General features: G+C 37.1%; 1 protein-coding gene across 1 annotated transcript in view; it reads left to right on the plus strand.

The window, feature by feature from the left end:
• The window catches only part of TRHDE (thyrotropin releasing hormone degrading enzyme), a 207,427-nt gene that overhangs the window by 143,787 nt on the left and 43,479 nt on the right, over nucleotides 1-20,161 (plus strand). Inside the window, exons 10-12 of the mRNA XM_027455444.3 lie at nucleotides 10,187-10,275; nucleotides 17,929-18,062; nucleotides 18,161-18,216. Of these exons, the coding sequence (XP_027311245.2) occupies nucleotides 10,187-10,275; nucleotides 17,929-18,062; nucleotides 18,161-18,216 (279 nt within the window). The remainder of the gene's footprint in view (nucleotides 1-10,186; nucleotides 10,276-17,928; nucleotides 18,063-18,160; nucleotides 18,217-20,161) is intronic.

Raw genomic sequence — 20,161 nt, forward strand, 5'->3', positions numbered from 1 at the left:
TGTAGTACTTGTTCTTTGCCCACAACATTTTTCTAAATTCAGCAAGGTACTCTGCTAGCACCAATGCTGAAATGAGTCAGTTTTAAAGAGCTCCATAATATTTATAACCACCTCAATTGTAATTTATTTTTGTATGAAATTTTAAGATAAAATTAGAGAACTTCATTCACTAATCAGATAATTATAATCAGATAATGCTATATTATTTTCAAGCAATTCATTTTTTTTTTCTTTTCAAATTGGATAATTTAAATTAAATTAACTCATTTAAATTACCTTGACTCTACCCTTAAAAAAGCTATCAGACCAAAGGACTGTGGGGTTTATATGGGCTGGCTGAAGATACACAGCTGTTTTCTAACAGAATATGCCTGCTGTCATTATAAGGCAATCCCACAGTGCAGGGAAACACATGGGCTCTTTCATGAGTGCTGCTGTTAAGGGCATTGAAACCTTTCCTTATGTCTGGGAATTAGTGGTTTAATTGCACTGGTGAGGGAATTATATTTGGCTTAAAACACGAGAATTTAAGTTATTTTTCTTGTTCCAGCTCTGGAATGATTTACAGCTGAAAATCATTCCAAGGATTCGTATAACATACAGGAAGAGTCAGGTCTATGGCAGAATAAATGAAAACCACAAAATATGCATCTCTAATATGTTGCTGTTAAACATTGCTAATCTGGCTACAGATTAATTATATTGTCAATAATTGTATTAAAATACATACTCTCCTGTGCTTCCAGCAATACTGTATTGTCACTGAAAAGCCTCTGCCTTCCATATTTTTGCATTTAGATACTTACACAGAAAAAAAAAGCAAAAAAACCCCACACAATCCATGATCTATCCTAGAAATAGTTTCTCTTAGAAACAACAATCAAGCCTTATTTTACAATGTACTAGTATGATTGCCTTTTTAAACATGCATTTCTAAATGAAATCGTACATAATAGAATATATAAAATTAGCATCTGGATTGTGGCAGAATTGCAAATAAAGAGGTTTAGCATCAGAAGTAAGTCTTCTCAGAAGCGCTAGCATCTTTCAAGACTAGAATATAAACTTCCCATTTGCCCTGTCATGCAGTTCTAAATATTTCTTCAACTTACAAAGATTATCCGTAGTTGCCTCCATGTATGTAGTTAAGTAAAATTTATTTAAAATGATAATAGGCCCACAATTTTGGATACCTTCCAAATGCCCAAGTCTTTCTTCCCCCTGAGACAGATACTAGGAGTATCCAGCCACACATCTAATCAGAACCTTTGAAAATTGCTTGCAAAGTAGATAAGTCAGTCCATTGGGAATTTCTCTTTTTAACAGACAGAACCATTTGACAAACTGATTTCTGGTCATCTTTCAGGCAGCTATGATTTCCACATTTAACAAAATTCAAAACTTGTGGTACACTCCAAAAAGTGAGTTCTGTAACTCTTCTGAGCTCAGGGAGTGGAGGAGCCCACTCAGATCCATCAAGAGGTCAGGCGTTGCAGTCAGTATCCCTTGCTTTTGAAACGGGACTGGAAATGCCTCTGCCTAGTGTAGCACAAGATAATCTTGGAGTAAACACTTCCACAATCATTTTCATGCAATCTTTTTCTAATTGGAAAAGCATCCCAAGCTTAGCACCATGTTTTCCTCATTTTGCTCAAGTCCAAGAAACTGTTGATGAGCATCCCATAGTTAGTGTGGTGTGGCATACTTACCACATCCTGCTCTTCTAATTTCCACACTGACAGGTGGAATTTTTCTATCTGTTGGAATTCTGGAAGTCCCATCTATCTCAGACACTGACAGGACCTCTCCGGTTAATAAAACCTATGTGCTGTCCTTTCTGAATTCAAGTTGGCTTATTGCAACACCTTATTTGATTAAAAAGTCTGCTGCTGTCTGCTTTTTCATTCCACTTGTAGGGGAATCCATCTTAATTAGCTACTCTTACCAGTGTTTTTCACCAGTTTCTCATTTTTTCTCTGAATGTAAAACTAACATCGGCTATATCCAGATGACCAGTGGATATGTTCCAAGCTGTATTCAGTTGTCTCTGTTACTTCAAGTTGTTGTCCTTTATGTGTTTTTCATCTTGTATTTGTCTTTCCAACAAAGTTAGTGATATCTTCCCTTCCTATCTGCCTTCATCTGTGCTGACAGAATTCTTGGAATCCCTTGACACTCCGGTGCAATGTAGGAGGTGTAATGCTTGTGTGAGTGGGAATAAAATTTTTTTCTGTTGTGTTGTGCCTCTGGGCACAGCCTGCAATTACTTTGCTGGCACATATTAAATCTAATGAAATCTCTGTTTTTTTCAGTCTTGTGAGAATGATATTCACAACATGATTGTGTCGTCAGCTCCTTATCCATTAAACAGAACTAACACTCTGTAGAATCACACTTAATAAAAGTATGTGATTTCCTGTGATATTCACACAAGCTTCCCCTGGAACTTGAAATACTCTTTGCTGAATGAGATACTATACTATATAACAACCTGGTAAAATCTCTATGATGCTTTTAAATTGCCTTTTGCAACACTATCTGTCTAGAAAGTATGTTTTACAAAAATTTACCCTGGCACTGCCAAGTTCTGCTTTACGTATATCTTTCTATATGCCGAAGCTCAAAAGCTGTTATGCTGTTGAACAACTTGTTTCCCACTTACCACTTTACCACTGATTGTGCTCTCACCCTAGGAATAAATGCATCCAAGTACCACAGCAACAAGGCTTGTAATTCCATAGATTAGTTGAATGCACTTTCAGGTTTTCTGTAAACAATGTATCTTTGAACCATCCATTATCTTAGTATTCAAAATGCACTGAAAACTGAGGCCTTCTTTTGCATTGCTAGCAGAAAGAACAATAGTCTTGGCAAGTAGAAGAAACGAGAGATTTCTACTCTCTTTTTACTGCCCTGATTTAGTGTCCGAACTTCACACTATTCTTTAGTTAGATCACAAGTTACCAACTCAGCACTGCTCACCCAAGCATCTTGTCTTTGTGTACATGAAACCTGAGCATTCTCCATTCTGGAGGGCTGAGAAAAGGAAACTAATGCCAAGGTGACCTTGCTCCTCTTTTCCTCAGCTTCAGCCACTCTGGATGTACCGCTTCTGTCTTTAACTGAAGTGTCAGGGTAAGCATTTTGGATATTAAGATCTGGTGGTTTAAACAAGGAGAGAGGAGTCTTATCCGGGCAGTTTTACTCTTGGATTTTCTTTTTAACCTTTTTTACTCCTAAATTATCTTTATGCCTTGCTTTATCTCTGTGTCAAATAGCTTTAAACATATCCTTCAGCTTTAGATTGTTATGTTCTCAAAATACTTTACAAAGATTAGTAAGTGTTGCAGATGAGCAAGAAATGGATTCCCATCCCACAGAAATTTTCAGCATATCAAAACATTTCCCTGTGCTGATCAGGACAAAAAATGAAGCAAAAATTGGGGAAAAATGGTTTAGAGAATTCATTTTAATTCTGTCATTTCAGTATCTTACATTTCAGTTTCAATTTAACTTGCCCCATTAATTAACTTGTATTTCAAGCCAAGATTCATTTTGAATCAGCAAACTGGAAGTTTTTATTTAAAATAGTAATTATAGCATGTTTCAGCAGTGTCTAAAACTATGCTGAAGCCTTCTATTTCTCTTGAAATGCTTAGTTTCAAAAATTTTGCCATTTTCAGTTAAAAATGTAAAAATACCTTTGGGAAAACTCCCATTTACTTATGAAAGGTGTAGTTATCAACATTGAGCAGATGGAGAGGCCAGTTCAATTGTGTGTGCAGGTAACTGGTGCCATTGGAGATGCCCTGAGATATTTTGTTTGATGTTCTGCTGCCACTACATGGGCAGGACCATCCATACATGCTGTGCCATAACTCTCAGCCCCCAGAAAATGTCTCAAGTACCCCTCAGAAGTTCACCTGATGCCACAACTGAATTTAGTCCAGAGAAACTAAGTCACAGCAAAGTGATGGCTGAGATTTCATAAGTGCCAGCTGATGGGAGATTTGTTATTTCTGTTTTTCCAACCTAAGATAATTTGGACAACTCAAAATTTTGTTACTCAGCCTAATCTTTATTAGGCTGGAAAGTACATTGATGTACATGAAAGTACATCTATGTACATTGGAAAGTACATAGAGCTTTTGGTGTTCAGCTTTTTGTGGAAGTTATTCCATAGGTGCTTTGCACTGGGAAAGATTAGGAAAAAAAAACAGATGGCAACTCATTTGCCACATCTAATATCTGGACCTTACTGACTTCATTCAGTGTAGTTGAAAGTACAGCCTCCGTATTCTCCTGTAATCTCATGTTCTAGCTGCAATGAAATTCTACTTTCCTGTGCTGTTAGCACATTTGAGCAGAAGGTTGGATTTCATAAGGTCCCTTCCCACCTAAATCACTCCATGATTTAATTTCATGACTGCCCCTACTCTTTAAAATAATTATGCTTATTATATCCTGCTAGGAGTAAGATCACGTACTTTGCTTTCATCTATAACATTTTAATTTTGTCCCCGATTCTTCTGTTGTTAGATGAACTAAAAAATAGTATTTTTTTCTACAGTCTGTACATTGTTCTATTCTATCTTGTCACGGTTCTCTTCCTTTGATTTTCTTGCTAAGTATATAATCAAAAACTATTAATAGGTGTCTTCTATTTCTAGATATTCCTAGCTTGTCATTTTAACTGTTCTTTTTATGTATTTTTGGAGGTCCATCTCCCTCATTAAGAATTCTTGGAGAAAATAATCTGTGCTGGGATAAGAGGGAAGATTTCAGTTAAGAAATATAAGCAAGAAATATAAGAAAAAAGTGAGAAATTAAATGGTTGAATTTATCAGTGGAGGGTAATAATACTAAATTATTGAGAACCCTGTGTTGAAGTTGGTACTATTCACTGATCTGATAAAGGGCATGGAAGAATAAGATGACAATTTTCCGGTAATACGATGTATGCAAGGCTAGCAAAAAGTAAAGCTAATTATCAAGATTAAAGAAATATCCCTCAATGCTGGCTGACAATGATAAAATGACAGATCAAACTTAATGTTGGTAAATGTAGAAATGATGCACATGGGGAAAACAGTCCTAACTTTGATGCTTAATGATGGGTTCTGAAGAAACTATTCTTCCTCAGGAAGGAAATCTGGAAGTTGTGGTAGGCACCATCAAGCAAGTAAATAGAACAGTAGTAATTACTAGGAAATAGGTGTATAAGTAGCATAAAAGAGACAAGAATTACACCACACTGATAGAATCCGTAGTAGACCTGCCTTCAAAACACTGAGGGCAGGTCTGGCTTTCTAAACTGGAAAAGAGTGTAATAGGCATAAAAAATAAGGAGGCAGTCAACAAAAATGATTAAGTATAGGTGCTATATATAGAACAGCAGAGTAGACTGAGAGTCTTAAACTCAGAAAAAGAGACGGCTTTAGGGAAATACAATAGAGATCTGTAAAAGCTCGAGGATGTGGTTGTTCACTTCCTCTTCCATTCAAAAAGCAGGTTAGTTAAATTCTACTGAAGTATTTTAACCACATACAAAGTTCTGTCACTTTACATGAAGCAATCATATTACTTATATATTCTAAATATTGAGCAGATTTCTTCATTGTTCTGTGAGCAATGACTAGGAACAGCTGAACTTCCTTGGTTAGCTTTGAGTCCAGAGGAGTCAGGGAAAATGTCACTGCAAAAATGCGTTGTTCACTACAGGCAGTTCATGGAAGCATGTTACTAGGAAGATGAATATTGAAAATGTATCGGCTTACATCCCAGCAAAAATCTTCATTAATGTGAATAAGTAGTTGAAGAGGTGTACAAAATATGGAGCTCCGGGAAACTTGCCTTTTCTTCTTTAATGACCTGAGATCTTTGTTTCATCAGCAGAAAAACACTGCCCTTTTTTGACTTTTCATAGCTCTTTTCAAAGAAGGAAATTAATTGTTCGACTGAAAATACAGAGTTTCTACAACATAACTGTTCATCACAGACGGTCACAAATATGATCATTTTCCGAGTGAGATAAAGTACCTCAATATTGTCTATATAGTCATAAAGTAAGGCTCAAGACAAAAAAAAAAAATAAGATCTGTGTAATCTGAGCAGAGCATAATTAGCTAGCTTCTGGTATTACACGCACCTTGGCAGCTACAAGATTGGATTACTATATCAAACAAGTCACTCTGAATTATTCTGTTCGCTGAATGGAAATACTAGCACATTTTGATATTATGCATTGATATGATGCTACCAAAAATACAAAAGGCAGTAATACATTCTGTTTAATTCTGGATGTTATCCTACATCAACCTTTATACTACCTTTCAACAGCATCCTCCTCTCCTACATCTCTTCGTCTATGACTGAACAGTATTATGTAAACACAGTTTGTATTTACCGTATCTATTCCAATTTTAACTGTCTCCCTCCTCATCCTCAGAGAGAATTAATCCTTAATTTCCTGAAGAAGTCCTGAACTTCTCAGAATTTAGGTGGTCTGTCATGTGTTCCCTGTTAAGGTGGTCAAGTTTGTATCCAGAGGGACATAATATGCTGATGCCTCTGAGGCTGTGCAGCATCTCAGGTAGATTGGATGCAGTTTCTTATTTACATTACACCCAGGGGCTGAGTGTGCTGCCTTAACAGGTATTCAGTTCTTGCAGACATACTTTTTAGTGTAGGAGGTCCACATGGTTTCTTCCAATCCCACTGCCTCAAGACTGGGAATCTCTTCACTGGAATTGGTTTGTCAGATCAGGCAGCAGATAGCCAGATGGAAGATTGTTTTTTTCCCCTGGCCAGACACACACAGAGAGCACCCTGGTGGTACTTCCAGAATGTAAAAGAATAATCAAAAGATGTTTACTGCTTCCAGACAAAGCAGGAGGAGAAAAGGCAAGTGGGCCACTTCTCTCTTTCATCTTAGTAGTAGAAGAGTGCAAACAGAAGTAGAAGAATGCAAATAGAAATCTGCAAAAAGGCTTTCTTCTTCCTAGTCATGTCTGGAGAACATAGTCAATGAAGATCATTCAGAGATGGTGTATAGAATTCATCCTAACAAAAGGGCTCAGCAGGTGAGCCAGATATGTCTCTGTCACATATAAATAAAAAAAAGCAACAGCTTTAGAAGTTTCACTGGGAATGAAGATGATTGGAAGGTGAAAACAGGTAAACTTGCAGAGAACAACACTAAAAGTAGGAAAAATGGATTTTTGGAGAGGTCTATTGAAAGGAAACCTGTGGTTCATCTGGTAAAGCAATAACCAAGATGAAATGTGGAAGTTCTGGAGAATGCCAGGAATTAGCAGGTCTCAAATGTTATGAAGGTTAAGTCTACAAATACTAATCTTCCTAACAAAATCATACATGTTTTCTGAGGATGTGTGGTTTGTGTGACTCCTCTTCTGTAGCAAAATCACTTTTCAGATAAGGATCTTATTTCCATGGGAGTTACCTTAACTGGAAGTGACATATTAATATGAGGTAATACAATATTCTTTTCTGTACAGAGATTGCAGTGTATAAAATCCATCTTTTTATGAAGTCCCTTCTCAAAATGATGAGTGTCCATATGATCATACCCATGTATCTGTATATGTTTATATGTGTTTAAATCAGCAAAGTAGGCAACTCAGTACCTTTTATTTTGTAGTATAAATTTTTCAGTAGGAGTCCATCTCAAGAGTCATAAAAATACTGTGCCAATACAGTTTTTCCATTTTTTTCATAAACCAAAGTTCCTTTCAAATATGTACTAGCTTTGTGCTTAATTTTGGCACATTTTTCTCAATCATCATCCGTCTTTTTCATTTTGGAGAGCTGACTGTTTAGAATTAAGTGTGCTTTTAAAGATGGTATATTGCCTAGAAGTATTTTTGGGCAGACTCTTCTTATACTGGTTGGTGTCTAGTAAAGTATAAGCTACTTAAGAGAGTGGTGAATATTCTCTGGTGCATCAATTTGCAGCATCTCCTGACAGCCCTCACTTGTTGAACCCTGAAGTTATTGCCACTGTAACAGGAGTAGCAGAGCAGAATAAGTGTTTTCACCTCATTAGTCTAGCTCACAGTCCAGGATATTAGTTGGGGTAACAATGAAGCTAACTTTATGTGAGGACCCCTGAATGAGAACTGGAGAAGCAAATATATCAGTGGACATCCTTTTCTGCTGCTGGTGCTGTGAAAGGTGGTAATCTCCAGTACAAGGAATGAGAAGGCAGTAGACTCTTCAGATGCCACAGATTAATTATCCGAAAAGTGTCTGCCAGAGCATGTGCTTATCTGAAGTGTGTCTTTGGTGCATCAGTGTATCTATTAATTTTCCTAGTGTGTCATGATACCAGTATTCAGACAACCCAAAATCACATGGGACTTTTTTCTTCTCCCATATGGCAATAAATGCCTTGTTTTCTTTCCAATGTCACTCATAGCTCTTTCAGCTGTGCAGTTTTCCAAATATCTCCCCCTCTCTGCTGAATCACTGCTGCATGGAAAACTGTTTCTCAGCATGTACAGTCCAGTTTTGTGTGCTGCAAAAGCCTGTGCTTGAGAAGTTGGGTATCAGGGTGCAGCAAGGAGTGGCTGTTTGCAAAGGGCTCTTTGACAGGACCCTGCGTGGCAGCAGCACAGGCCCAGGGGTGGCAGCCAGGCTCAGCCCAGAGTCCGGATCCCCATGCAAGTCCACAGTGATGAGGCCAGGCTGGGACATCACACTGACCCTGAGCCTTGGCAGCCAAACCTCCCAGAGCAGGGCTGCTCTCAAGGCATGTACATTGAGCATGCAGAATTGCCCATGTGTGGAAGTATTTGTTGGATCTGGCCTTTGAGGTAATACAGGCAAATAATACTTGTCTTATTGATGAAATCTGTGAGAGAACAGAAATTGCTGTAGTAGTCTACTGTTTCTGAATCTGCACAGAGAGTGTTCTGGGGTGCGTGTTGCATGATGCGTGTTTTACAGTGTCAAATGACAGATGTGCTCCCAGGCACAACCCTTGCATGCCAACGTACGCTAACTCTGGTTATGGCACATGTGGTAGTGTTCACAGTTCACTGGAGCAGGCTTCTGAATAAGCAGAAGTGAACAAACCTAATTTTTTGGGTATCATAGGCTAGTTCTGCAATGCTGTGTACTGACAAGGGAGAAGCTAATGTAGCTGTCATGAACTTGCCCTCACACATCCTTGTACCATTTTGATTAAGTCAGTCTAAAATGGTATACTTATTTGGTATCTAAGTGATCGTGTACGGTGGTATATGAGCTGGGACCCTTCTCTTGCCATGCTGCCTTGCTTAAAGCACATGTGCTCCCCAGGCAAAGGGAACACCTGTACCATCATGGGGTGCTTCCCCTCAGTGTGCAGAATGAGATGGCAGGCCTGTGTTTATTCTTTCACTGGCTAGCGAAATGGTATTCTGGGGAGTTGAGGAGTACAGATAATGATGAAGGCACGCAAGAGTTCCTCCTTTCCATCTGCTCTAAAAGATTGACTTCATACAGTCAATTTCTGTTTGTTGAGATAAAAAGGTTGTAAAAATCTTAGGAAAATTGTAACATTTATTCCAAATGAGAAACAATTTGTGATACTCTAGAATAAAGTTGTGGTCTGATTATACTACCTTATCTGCAAATCCACATTTAGCAAGTTTTGTCCAGTTTGCAGAACTGATAAAAAATGTTGCAAAGAAGTGGAGAATCCATCCCATTCACTTTGGTTTTATTAACCAGCAGCTATGAAAGCCTGTTAAAGCTTTTTAAAAAGTTCCTAAAAGTAGGTGTTATTTTTAAACTTTGGAGTCCCTATAAATCAAAGCATGTTTTACCAGAAGTTTCTCTCTTCCTAAGTAAACATACTGAATGCTCTTCTTTCTGTGAGAAATCATTTTCCTCTTCTGTGAAGTATTTTGTTAAATTAGGAAAGCCTTGCAAAAAGTCCTCATATGATGATAGTGTGTGAAAAATGTAAAAAATCTTTTTTTTTTTTTTTTAGATGAATGAGTTTTTCATTGTTTTACTGCTAATAGCAAATGCATTTCAAAATCAAAATAACTTGTTAGAATCCACATCTTTATGCTGCTACTGAAATTGTGTTTTGATTTCTTTGACGTGATCCCTGATTGCTGTGAGAAGAATCAGTTCAGTATTTTTGTTCTTAGATTCCCCCTCCTTTGTCTTGCAGCTACTTGTGGCAGATTCCATTAACAATTGCAGTAGGAAATACGAGCCACATCTCATCAGAGGCAATTATATGGGTGTCTAACAAATCAGGTAAAAATAAACTTTCCTCCCAGTGGAATCTCATAAAGCATACTTGTGTTTTCCTCAACTGTTTCTTTGGAATTGATCCTAGATAATTGTTTAGTTGCTCTGCACCCAGTGTTAGCTACTTGAAATGAATTACAAAAGGAAGAGCCGGGAAGGGAGGGAGGAGGAATGAAGGATAAGCAGCAAGCAAGAAGATTTATAATTATCACAGACATTACAGTATAATGAAAAGCTTTTACATAGAAATGTGTTCCTAAGTGCTAAATGCTTTGTATTTAGCAACTTATATCAAATTATTGATGAATGTAATTCAATTTATTGATTTATAATAGTAAAACGTAATATTTTTGTAGCAAAGCATCAGATGAGTATGACTTAGTAAATGCAAATTATTTATGATTCTGGCATTTTGTAATTCCAATCCACAATCTAAACCAGGGCTAAGAAATGTTTACTGCTATTTAAAAGTTTTTATATTTATCTGTCAAAATATTTGTTTTCCCTATTAGATAACCAGATACTGGACTTTGAAATTTTATTATTCTGCTTACCACTTATTCTCTCCCTTCTCAATTCTTACATGATCATAAGAGCTATTGTCCTGAGAACAGCCAGGGCTGGATACCAGTGTTTTTTCTTTCTTTTTTTCTCTCTTTCTTTTTTTTTTTTAAAAAAAATTTAAAAAATTAAAAAAAAAAAAAAAGGAATCCTAACATAGAAATTTCATGAAATATTTCTCTATTTCCTTAGCAGTTCATGCAACATCAGCTGACAGTTTTGGACTGGAATTGAAGTGGATGAGGAAAAAATATGAAGACTTAAATAGAATGAGTATAAGGATGGGAAAAGAAAGTGCCATGCATCCCTTTGACACATGGGCTGTAGTGGGAGAAGTGATCCCTTCTTGTAAAATTTAAAGGGTGTAGAGATTCCCCCCGACAGAAATTTTACTGGAGAGAGGAATGAGTCAAACCTGTGTGTGTCTGTGTTTTTCCATTTTTTCTCTTTTATAAGTTACCAAAAGGTAATAGTTTGATAGAGCTTAGCAAACAGCAGAAGCAGAAATGATTGGTATAAGATCACTGGAAATCTGAGTAAATGGACTTTCTAGTGCTTGAAGGTACCTGTTCCTTCATCCTGATCATTTGAAGCCCTTCAGAATGCAGGATGTTTTATCCTGCTCCCATGTTGTGATGGTCTAAAAATCTAAAAATGTGCCTGGCACCAGGGTCCTTTTCATACCTGGGAAACATACCCTAGTCAGAGCACACTAAGATGCTGTCTCACTTTGCAGAGGTGATATTGCCATACTTTTTAATATTAACACCTCAGGAATACTTGAAAACCTCTTTGAGCTTTCACAGTCTGCCTTAATGACCTGCTCCACTCTTGTCCTTTAGGGCTTGATTGAACTCTCATTGAAGTTAATAGAAAGATTCCCATTGACTTCAGAAAGAGTTGATCTCAACTCATCTCATCTCATTAGGTTGTACATGCATGCCTCCTTCCCCTCACTCCTGCCTTGAAAGTTCAGTATATCACTATTATCTGCACAGTTGCTTCCTCATTGCCTTTTACTTGCAGAGCATTGTGGAGGAACAAGAACATAAAACCACTACCCACCCTTTTAAGATCTGCTATACCTATCGGAATGCCTTAAAAAAATCAGCGAATTAATGATGGCCAGTGTGAGCAATGATTTTGGGGTTACTGTTATGTAGAAATTGAAGAGAAACCTTTCTGAATAATGTGTTTCCTGTGTAGAGAATCAATGCCACTGTGATCTATTGTCATTATCTTTGTTATTCCTCATTACTTTCTCAGTCACTCGTCTCGTTAAAATGAGACTATATACTTATGGACATCAAAAATGTTCTCTTGCTTCTGTTTATTGTTGTCTAACTCACTTGGATAATTCCTCAGCATACAAAAATCAGTAAGAAAAGCCCAAAATTTGCTTAATATCTGATTCATTATGTATGCTGTTATGTATTGGGGCTGCTGTAGATGTTTTTGTGATACTCCTAGAGATTTCTGCAGCTTGTATGTTAGTTTCTGGGAGATCCAAAAGGAACTGTGAGACTGGAAAGGGCAGTTTCCAGGACTGATTTGTGTGGGAAGGAACTTCTAAATAAGTGACCTCTTTTATGGTCTCTGTAATGATGAATGAACACAATGTCCCCAGTGTTTTGGATCAGCCTCAAACCAATAGCAGGTAAAAAGTCAAGGATCTGCTTTGATCTTAGTCCACCCCTACAAGACAGCTGCTTTGCAAGGCTTCTGCAGAGAAGTTGGTGACTGCAGAGAAGATGGTAACTGCTGTTGTCTAAGAGTACTAAGTATGGAAGCACAGTTTCTGCACATTTCTACAAATCCATCACGTTTCTACAAATCCGGGAGAAGGATAGACAGTGGCCTTAATGTCAGGTGAAGAGGTTTAGCTGCCATCCATTTCAAATAGGTGAGCAAAGCTGTGGAATAAGGCATACTTGCTGTTCCCTGGTCATGAGTGTGCTGGCGCTCAGGCTCCAAGTAAGAAATATGACCCAGAAGATGCTGCTGAACTGACTGAAGCAGTTTTACAATCTGCCTTACTGTCATTTCCATCCTCACCTCCTCTACCTTGACTGATTTGTTTTGTCCCGGAGAAGTACGCTTCTGATGGAACTCTCTGCCTCTGGTAAAGTGGATCATTCAGACTCCTCTTAGTATCTGCGCAGGATTGCCAGAAGATGGGGAAAAGAAAATTCAGCAGGACAATTGCCTTCTGATCAGCAAGACTCAATTTACTGTACCACGCTACCTCCAACTAGATAATCTCTGTTTTAGCTGTAAGCCCCTTAGTCTGGTTTTCCTCCATGGAGCTACAAAGAAGACAAGCTGTTTCCAAGGGGTTTGATGATTGTCCATAGGGTAATATTGTAAAAATAATACTTTATTCATTTATTTATTTATTTTATGCTGAGAGTTGGACAGCTGCTGAACTTGACCTGCATTATTTCCACACTCCCTTTTTTTTATCTTTCAAAAATGGGAGGAAGGGAAGTGACATGATGTAAAAGAAATTAATAGGTCCTGTTTTATAACTTTAGCCAGCCATGATGAGGAGCAGGGATACAAGATCTACAGTTCTGGCACAATTTTGATAGGGTGAGGCAAAATTACTCCTTTTATCCCAACAGCTTAGCAAAAATCCTAACAGGAAAATGCTGCTTACACTTGTGTAATTTCACCTTAGATGTTAGCTGTTCCATCATATAGGAATGCTGAGGAATGGAAGGATACTCTGAGGAAAGACTAAGTGTAACAGAACATGATCGTATTTGCTGATATGATAAATTTACTGTAGTGTTCACAATACCAAAATATTTTTTCAACATGGAGCTAGGGCACATGAGGTGGAAATAATTTTTCCTTCTGGTTTGCTGTCTCCCTGTATGAGAAGATATTGGAAAAAGTTTTGTAGTATTTAGCTAACACCAGTATCTTTTCACAAAAGAATGTGACTGTGATGAAATTCCTCATGGAACGTTTTCTTCATCAGGAAATTTTCTCTTGCTGCTCTTGGCATGAAATTGTGTTAGTCTTGTGCAGTTATTTTTACAGGAAAATAGAGTCAGTTCTACCACCAGCATAAACCAATTTCTCAGTGTGCTTGGGGTTGTATAAAATGAAAAGTTAAACGAAAATAACAACTGTGAGTCTGAACACTTGAAGTGGTAGTAGAACTGTCTGTAGCCCACGCTTTTGTCAGCACTGGAATAGGTTCTTGCAGAGGGCTGCCCTTCACCCAGACTTGCCTTGCAAGGTGGTCATGCTGCTGTGTGGAGGAGCAAGCTTCCATCATTCCTGCAGGTTTTGATGGAGTGGAAGTTGCAGGAGAGCTGTGAGAGCTTGAACTTCAAGCCACTTGCAGTTAGCACCAGCTGGAGGATTGTCTCACACTTCTAGAGCAGAGAAAATGAGAATCAGACCCTGACTGTTTTTTTTTTTTTAGTTCAAAACAAGTGTTGTAAAAATTAACCATTTCCTCCTAAATGTCTTTTATACTTACGTGGCAAAACTGGAAGTTTCAGAGCAGTGTTATTTTCTGAGGTATCCAGGTAAAACATGACCATGGAAAAACACTTTCTGATGGAAGAAGATTTAAAAAAATCCCTTTGATCTCAAAATGCAACTGTGTATATATTTTAGAGTGAATTTTAAAGGGTGAACTAAAACCATCAAAGGTAGATTTCTTCCCAAATTAAATTTTTGTTGTTGTTTAGAAAGTCATGAATGGTTTAATATAGGGTTTGACACTGAATGACTACCTTTTCCCTAACTATAATACTTTAAATGGGAAACTAATAAATGTGTTTGTGATAAGTAGAGAAATTACACAGGTGTATAGAAATTTTCAGAGCTATAATCACCAAGAGAAATAATTTCTTTTATAAGAAGGCATGAGGATCGACAGACTCAAACATCAAATTCCAGTAAATTATAGAGAACTACGTGGAGCACATGCATCCAACAGTCCCTTAAAATAACCACCTGCTTATATGAGCTGGAAAGGCATGAATGATTCTTGTCCTGTATTTCAGGAGAAGGTCAACACATGAATGGTCTTATTGAAAAATAATAGCACAGGGTTATGGTTGGATTTAAACTGACCAAAACAGCAGTAGTGCCATCAGGCTTTGAAATGATACTGCTCTCTCTTAAAGCAGTATGTAGTGGAGGAGTTCCACAGCTGTTATTTATAAGATAGGCTATTTTAAAGTTTTCATATTTGACTGGCAAGTATCATCCAGTACTGTATTAAAGCATAAGTAATTTCCTCACTGCAGAGATCAAAAAAAATACAAATAGTCAAATAAGAAAAAGTTATGTGTACTTTTTTCTTTTATTAGACCTGATCTTGAAAATTTCTATTTAATGTATTTTTTTTCCCCCCAGATATTTTTTAATGTGTGTTCATAACACATTTGATAAGTTTTTATTTGTCATAGAGGTGCAATGATTAATCTGATATAAGTAGCTACATTCAGCTATGGTGGCATTTAAGAACTAGTTTGCAGAAGAAAAAACATGAGCAGAAGGCAGTGCTACATTAACACAGCAGGTTCTGCTGTGTACAAGCAGTCTCTTTCTGACCCCACAAAACTCCTGAACACCCAGGGAAATTCTAAAAGTTGTTGTTTCCCTCCACAGCCTCTCTTAGCTACAGAAGTGGGTATTTTTTCTGTTGCGTTTAAGAAATCCAAGAGATTGATTCAGAGTATAGCTGAGATTTAGCAGTGACAGGCTGTATTCACAGCACCACGCTGAGTAAATTAAATAGGATAGAGCAGATCTAGATTCAAATTCTTTCTCCTCTCCCTGTTTTACAGCAGGTATTTGAACTCAAGCCCTTCTAAGAAAAGTGCTTTTAGCACTATGGTGTAAGTTGTTACAATTTTTTACAGTATGTCTACACATGTTTTTCTTTGAATAAGATAATTGAATGTACACAGGAATCAGACTTGAGTCTTCTCTGTGTAGGCTGGACATGAGCAACAGGTGATTCTGCTTTCAGGGCCAGTGAAAAAACTATTTAAACAGAGAAACAACCTCAGTAGAACAGTCTATTAGAAGATGGTTAGGACTGAGAAGCACTGTTTAACAAACCTCTGTGGAAGGAAGGAAGTTCGGTGTTAAAATTGTTAAAGTTGTGGTAATGCTGGAAATCAGGAGTCTGCATGGCTACAGACTGTACATTCTGAGCTGGAGAGACATCTTTATGCAGTTTGGATGTAGGTGCCCTTGTACTTCTAGAAGGCTGAGTTTAGCCAGAGCCTGGCATATCTCCTTAATGAGCTGGTCTAGGTCCTCATACAGTTTGATTGGCTCATACCTTTCAGTTTTAACTACCTATGTCTCCCCACCTAACACTTTGCTTACCTTTTTCAAGGCTAGGAATCATGCAGAGTTGTAGGACTTAGTTTTTTGTTGTTGTTCTTTCTTTCTTTCTTTCTTTCTTTCTTTCTTTCTTTCTTTCTTTCTTTCTTTCTTTCTTTCTTTCTTTCTTTCTTTCTTTCTTTCTTTCTTTCTTTCTTTCTTTCTTTCTTTCTTTTTCCTCACGTAGTCCTATTTCTGCATATAAAGGACGTGTCAGTACTTAATCAAAGATAACTAATACAGTGGTCTGTATGTTTTTTTTTCTCAATCATTTGCATGATTAGACTGAGTTGTTGCAAGTCAATTAGACAAACCCTAAAAGAACAGTAAAAATGTAATCGAATAGCCAACAACTGAGTTATTTTAGGCTTAATATTTCTAAGAAGGGTATTTTTAAGAGATTTTAATGATGTCAGAACTACCTAGGTGAGGAGATGACATTCTTTTCTAATCCTTCAGCTTTTTATCTGAATTCATGTGCATAAAGCAGCTCCATGAATTTAAAGATAAACATATAATTAGGTGTTTTTAGGATTGTATCTCACTGCTTTTCATATTCTTTGCACCTTAAGACTGCAGTTATTTCTGTGTTTGCTAGAGATATTTAGTCAAGGGAGAAGCATAACTTTTATCTATAGTTCTAGTCATCTATTATTTCCTCAGAAATTACTTTTTTACAAGAAAGGCTGTAAACAAATCCATTTCTCTAGTAAGTCTAGGAACTAGATGGTGTATGTGAATTGTTAAGACCATATTGTTAACTTGTTTTTTTCCATTTGTTACTTTCAAAGAATTCAAGCATACCAAACAATTTCCTGTCGGAATTACATTTAAAACAAATTTGGCATATTTCTTTTTTATTTTTAAAGTACGTGAGGAAAGCATTCCTTTCGTCAAGAACATAAACACTGGTTTTATTATAGTAGAAAAAAAAATTGCTGAATTTTTAGAGAGCTCTTTCTCATAATCAGTTACATCAGAATAATTTGCTAAATTGAAGGATTATTCAAGAGACATAGAAGCCTGATGCTTCATTCTATGATGATTCTTCCCATAGTGAAAAAAGCATGTGGTTCCGGGTATTTTGTTGTTGGAATCCCTACTTTTGTGAGTAGTGATGGACTGGCTGACTTCTAGCTTGTACAAATAATGGAATAAATTCATGCTTTCAGCCCATAAGTGCTTACCTAAAAAGAGGGGAAAGAGGAAGAATGGGTTGGTTGATACAACGTTAATTGGTATAGTTCTAGAGAAGAGCTTCTCAGTGGTTAGTAGCTTGGAACTCTATAACTGGAAATACTTTAATTTAAAATCCAATAACAGAAGCTTTATTGACTACATGCAGAAACACTTAAGATTTTTTATTTATTTATTTATTTTGAATCACAGGTTGAGTCTTCTCTCTAAAGCAAATCCACTGAATAATAGAATTGTACTTCTATAAAGCTGCTGTAGCAGGGCCAGCGTCAGGGTACCGGACTTAAATGGGCACTTCTTGTATAAATGCTATTAACTGCAAAAAGACTCTTGGAGTTCTTTGTGGATAAAAGGTCTCAGTAGAAGCCTCAGCTGGTATCTCTACATGAAACAGATAAAGAAAAATATTAATTAACCCCATTGCTTTTGTTAGTCTTTGAATCAATTTTACTACCTTTCTGCAGAAAGAATTTAACAAATACATTTTTAGAATTTTTTAAATTCAAAACCCATTCCTATTTTGTTCTTTGTTTTCAGAACACCACAGAATTCCTGCTTTGGAAGAGGCAAGTTGGTTGCTGGGGAACATCAACCAGACCGGCTACTTTAGAGTTAATTATGATGTTAGGAATTGGAGGCTGCTAATTAATCAGCTAACAAGGAACCATGAGGTAAGTTCCTCTTCTCAGCCCTAAAATCTGATTTTATATGCGAACGTTCACTATTTCATCACCCTAAATGGTTCCATTTTTCTGGTTGCTCCTCATAGGTTATCTCTGTCAGTAATCGAGCAGGCTTGATCGATGATGCATTCAATCTAGCCAGGTATGTTTGCCTGAAGATAATTTATCTTCAAATACATTCTTGCAACAACTCATACAATCATTAGCTCAACAGCTGAGAGCATTTTGAAGTTAAATATGTTTTAAACACACTTTAGTTTTCCTCCCCCCACCCTTTTTTGTATGGTGCATAAACATGGTCTGTAGCACACTCTTGATCAATAATTGCCGTAGGGTATTTCCGAGTCTAGAGAGGTCTGATCAATTTTGCAGCAAGTTTAATTTAACACTTTGGAGGTAAATAATCTTTTTCCACTTTCTTTAATGAAAAAGGAAGGTGTTTTTTTCTTCTGTTACTCCCTAAAGCACCCATTCTCTCCTCCTCCCTCTCCAACCCCTCCCCCTCCTTTTTTTTTTCTAAGAATCCCTTGTGCTGTATTTTAGTTGCGATGGAAGGCACCTTCAAGCTTCAGATTTTCTTTTTTTTTTTTTTGCCTTGACTTATGCTGTTATATCATTTTTCCAATATCCTTTTCTTGTAGTCTGCTAGAACAGACTCTTTTTTCTGCATGACGTTTTTCACACAGTATGTAAAGTCAGAGTTCTGTTGACCGTTTCTGGAATTTATACAGCTCTTTGTGTTTTATTATGACCAGAGTTATGTAATTAACATGTATAGTGCTGGTTAGGTAATGCCTTCTTTATGAATTGAGACAATGAAATCATTCCCGTTTTGAAGTCAATACATCCAATATGTTGGTCGTCAAAGTGAAGAATGAGAAGAAAGTAGTGGAACTTTTCAAATTTTGAGATTGTTGAGGTCCCTGGGAACACTGCATCAGTAAAACACTATGATGTCAAAGGCTGTGTGAAAAGAATTCCTGATGTTACTGGCTTTTCCATTTGCTAGTGTATTTATAGGCATATTTGGGCAGGGGCTTGCAAGAATTGGCAGTACTGAGGTACATTTCACTAGAAATGGTCACCAGAGATTTTTGAGATTCAGGCACAATGTCACGCAGAAATTATGGCTCAGTGATTTTCCAGCTTCACTGCAGTAAAAAACAGTTTTGTGCCCTACCACTCTGTTCCTGCTGCCTGTGCTAGCCTGAATATATGACATAAACTAGTGATTAGTCCTTACTTAATAGCCCAGAGATGTAGTAGAGAAGGAGGTATGACAGGGAGAGAAAGAGACCCCTTTTGCTTTTTGCACTGCCTTTCATTCTTGCCTTGTATCCTCTTCCCATTGGCAACGTTACAGAGTTATAAATAGGTTATCATTTCAGTGACCCAGGTAGTCCTTGGCTAGTAGAATACTGCAGAATATTCTGAAATACCTAGACTGTTGAAAGAACTAATGCATGTTCAGTCAGGTAACAGTCTGTTCCTTATTTTATTTTTATTTTTTTATTTTTTGGCAACTCAGAGCTGCTTTATGTCTAATAAAACTGAAATAATTTGCAGTTATGCAAAATCAGTACATGGCTTTCTTCTTCATGAACTGAATGCAGTCATATGTGGCTTGGCTTTACAGAAAATCTAGGCACCGAAAAAGCCTGTTTCTTAAGCTGATTCCTGTAGGTAGGTGTTTTTCTTCTCAGTCAGTACTGAGCCAGTGCTCTAGGATGTATTCTTCATAAAGCATAACAGCAAGGTCTTGATTAAAGGCCCAACCTGCATAGTCTGGCCAAGTTTTTCTACCTAAAAAAAACCCCAGACATTAGATAAGAAACATGTTTTCACACATTCTTTCCAAAGCTGTTTTATGGATATTGGATCCTGCTGCTTTTTCACAGGTAACTATGCCGGAACACTGTAAGTTTTTTTGCAAAATTTCATGTTGTAAAAACTTAACTTCTGTTAATGATGAACTGCAGTGGATGGCTACTGCATTTGTTACTCGTCCACCGTGGAAAAAAGTAGTTGAGCTAAATATTTACACTATAAACCCATTTGTATATGTAGATATTACATAAGCAGAAATA

Source organism: Anas platyrhynchos, chromosome 1, assembly GCF_047663525.1.
Source record: "Anas platyrhynchos isolate ZD024472 breed Pekin duck chromosome 1, IASCAAS_PekinDuck_T2T, whole genome shotgun sequence".
NCBI classification, from domain to species: domain Eukaryota; kingdom Metazoa; phylum Chordata; class Aves; order Anseriformes; family Anatidae; genus Anas; species Anas platyrhynchos.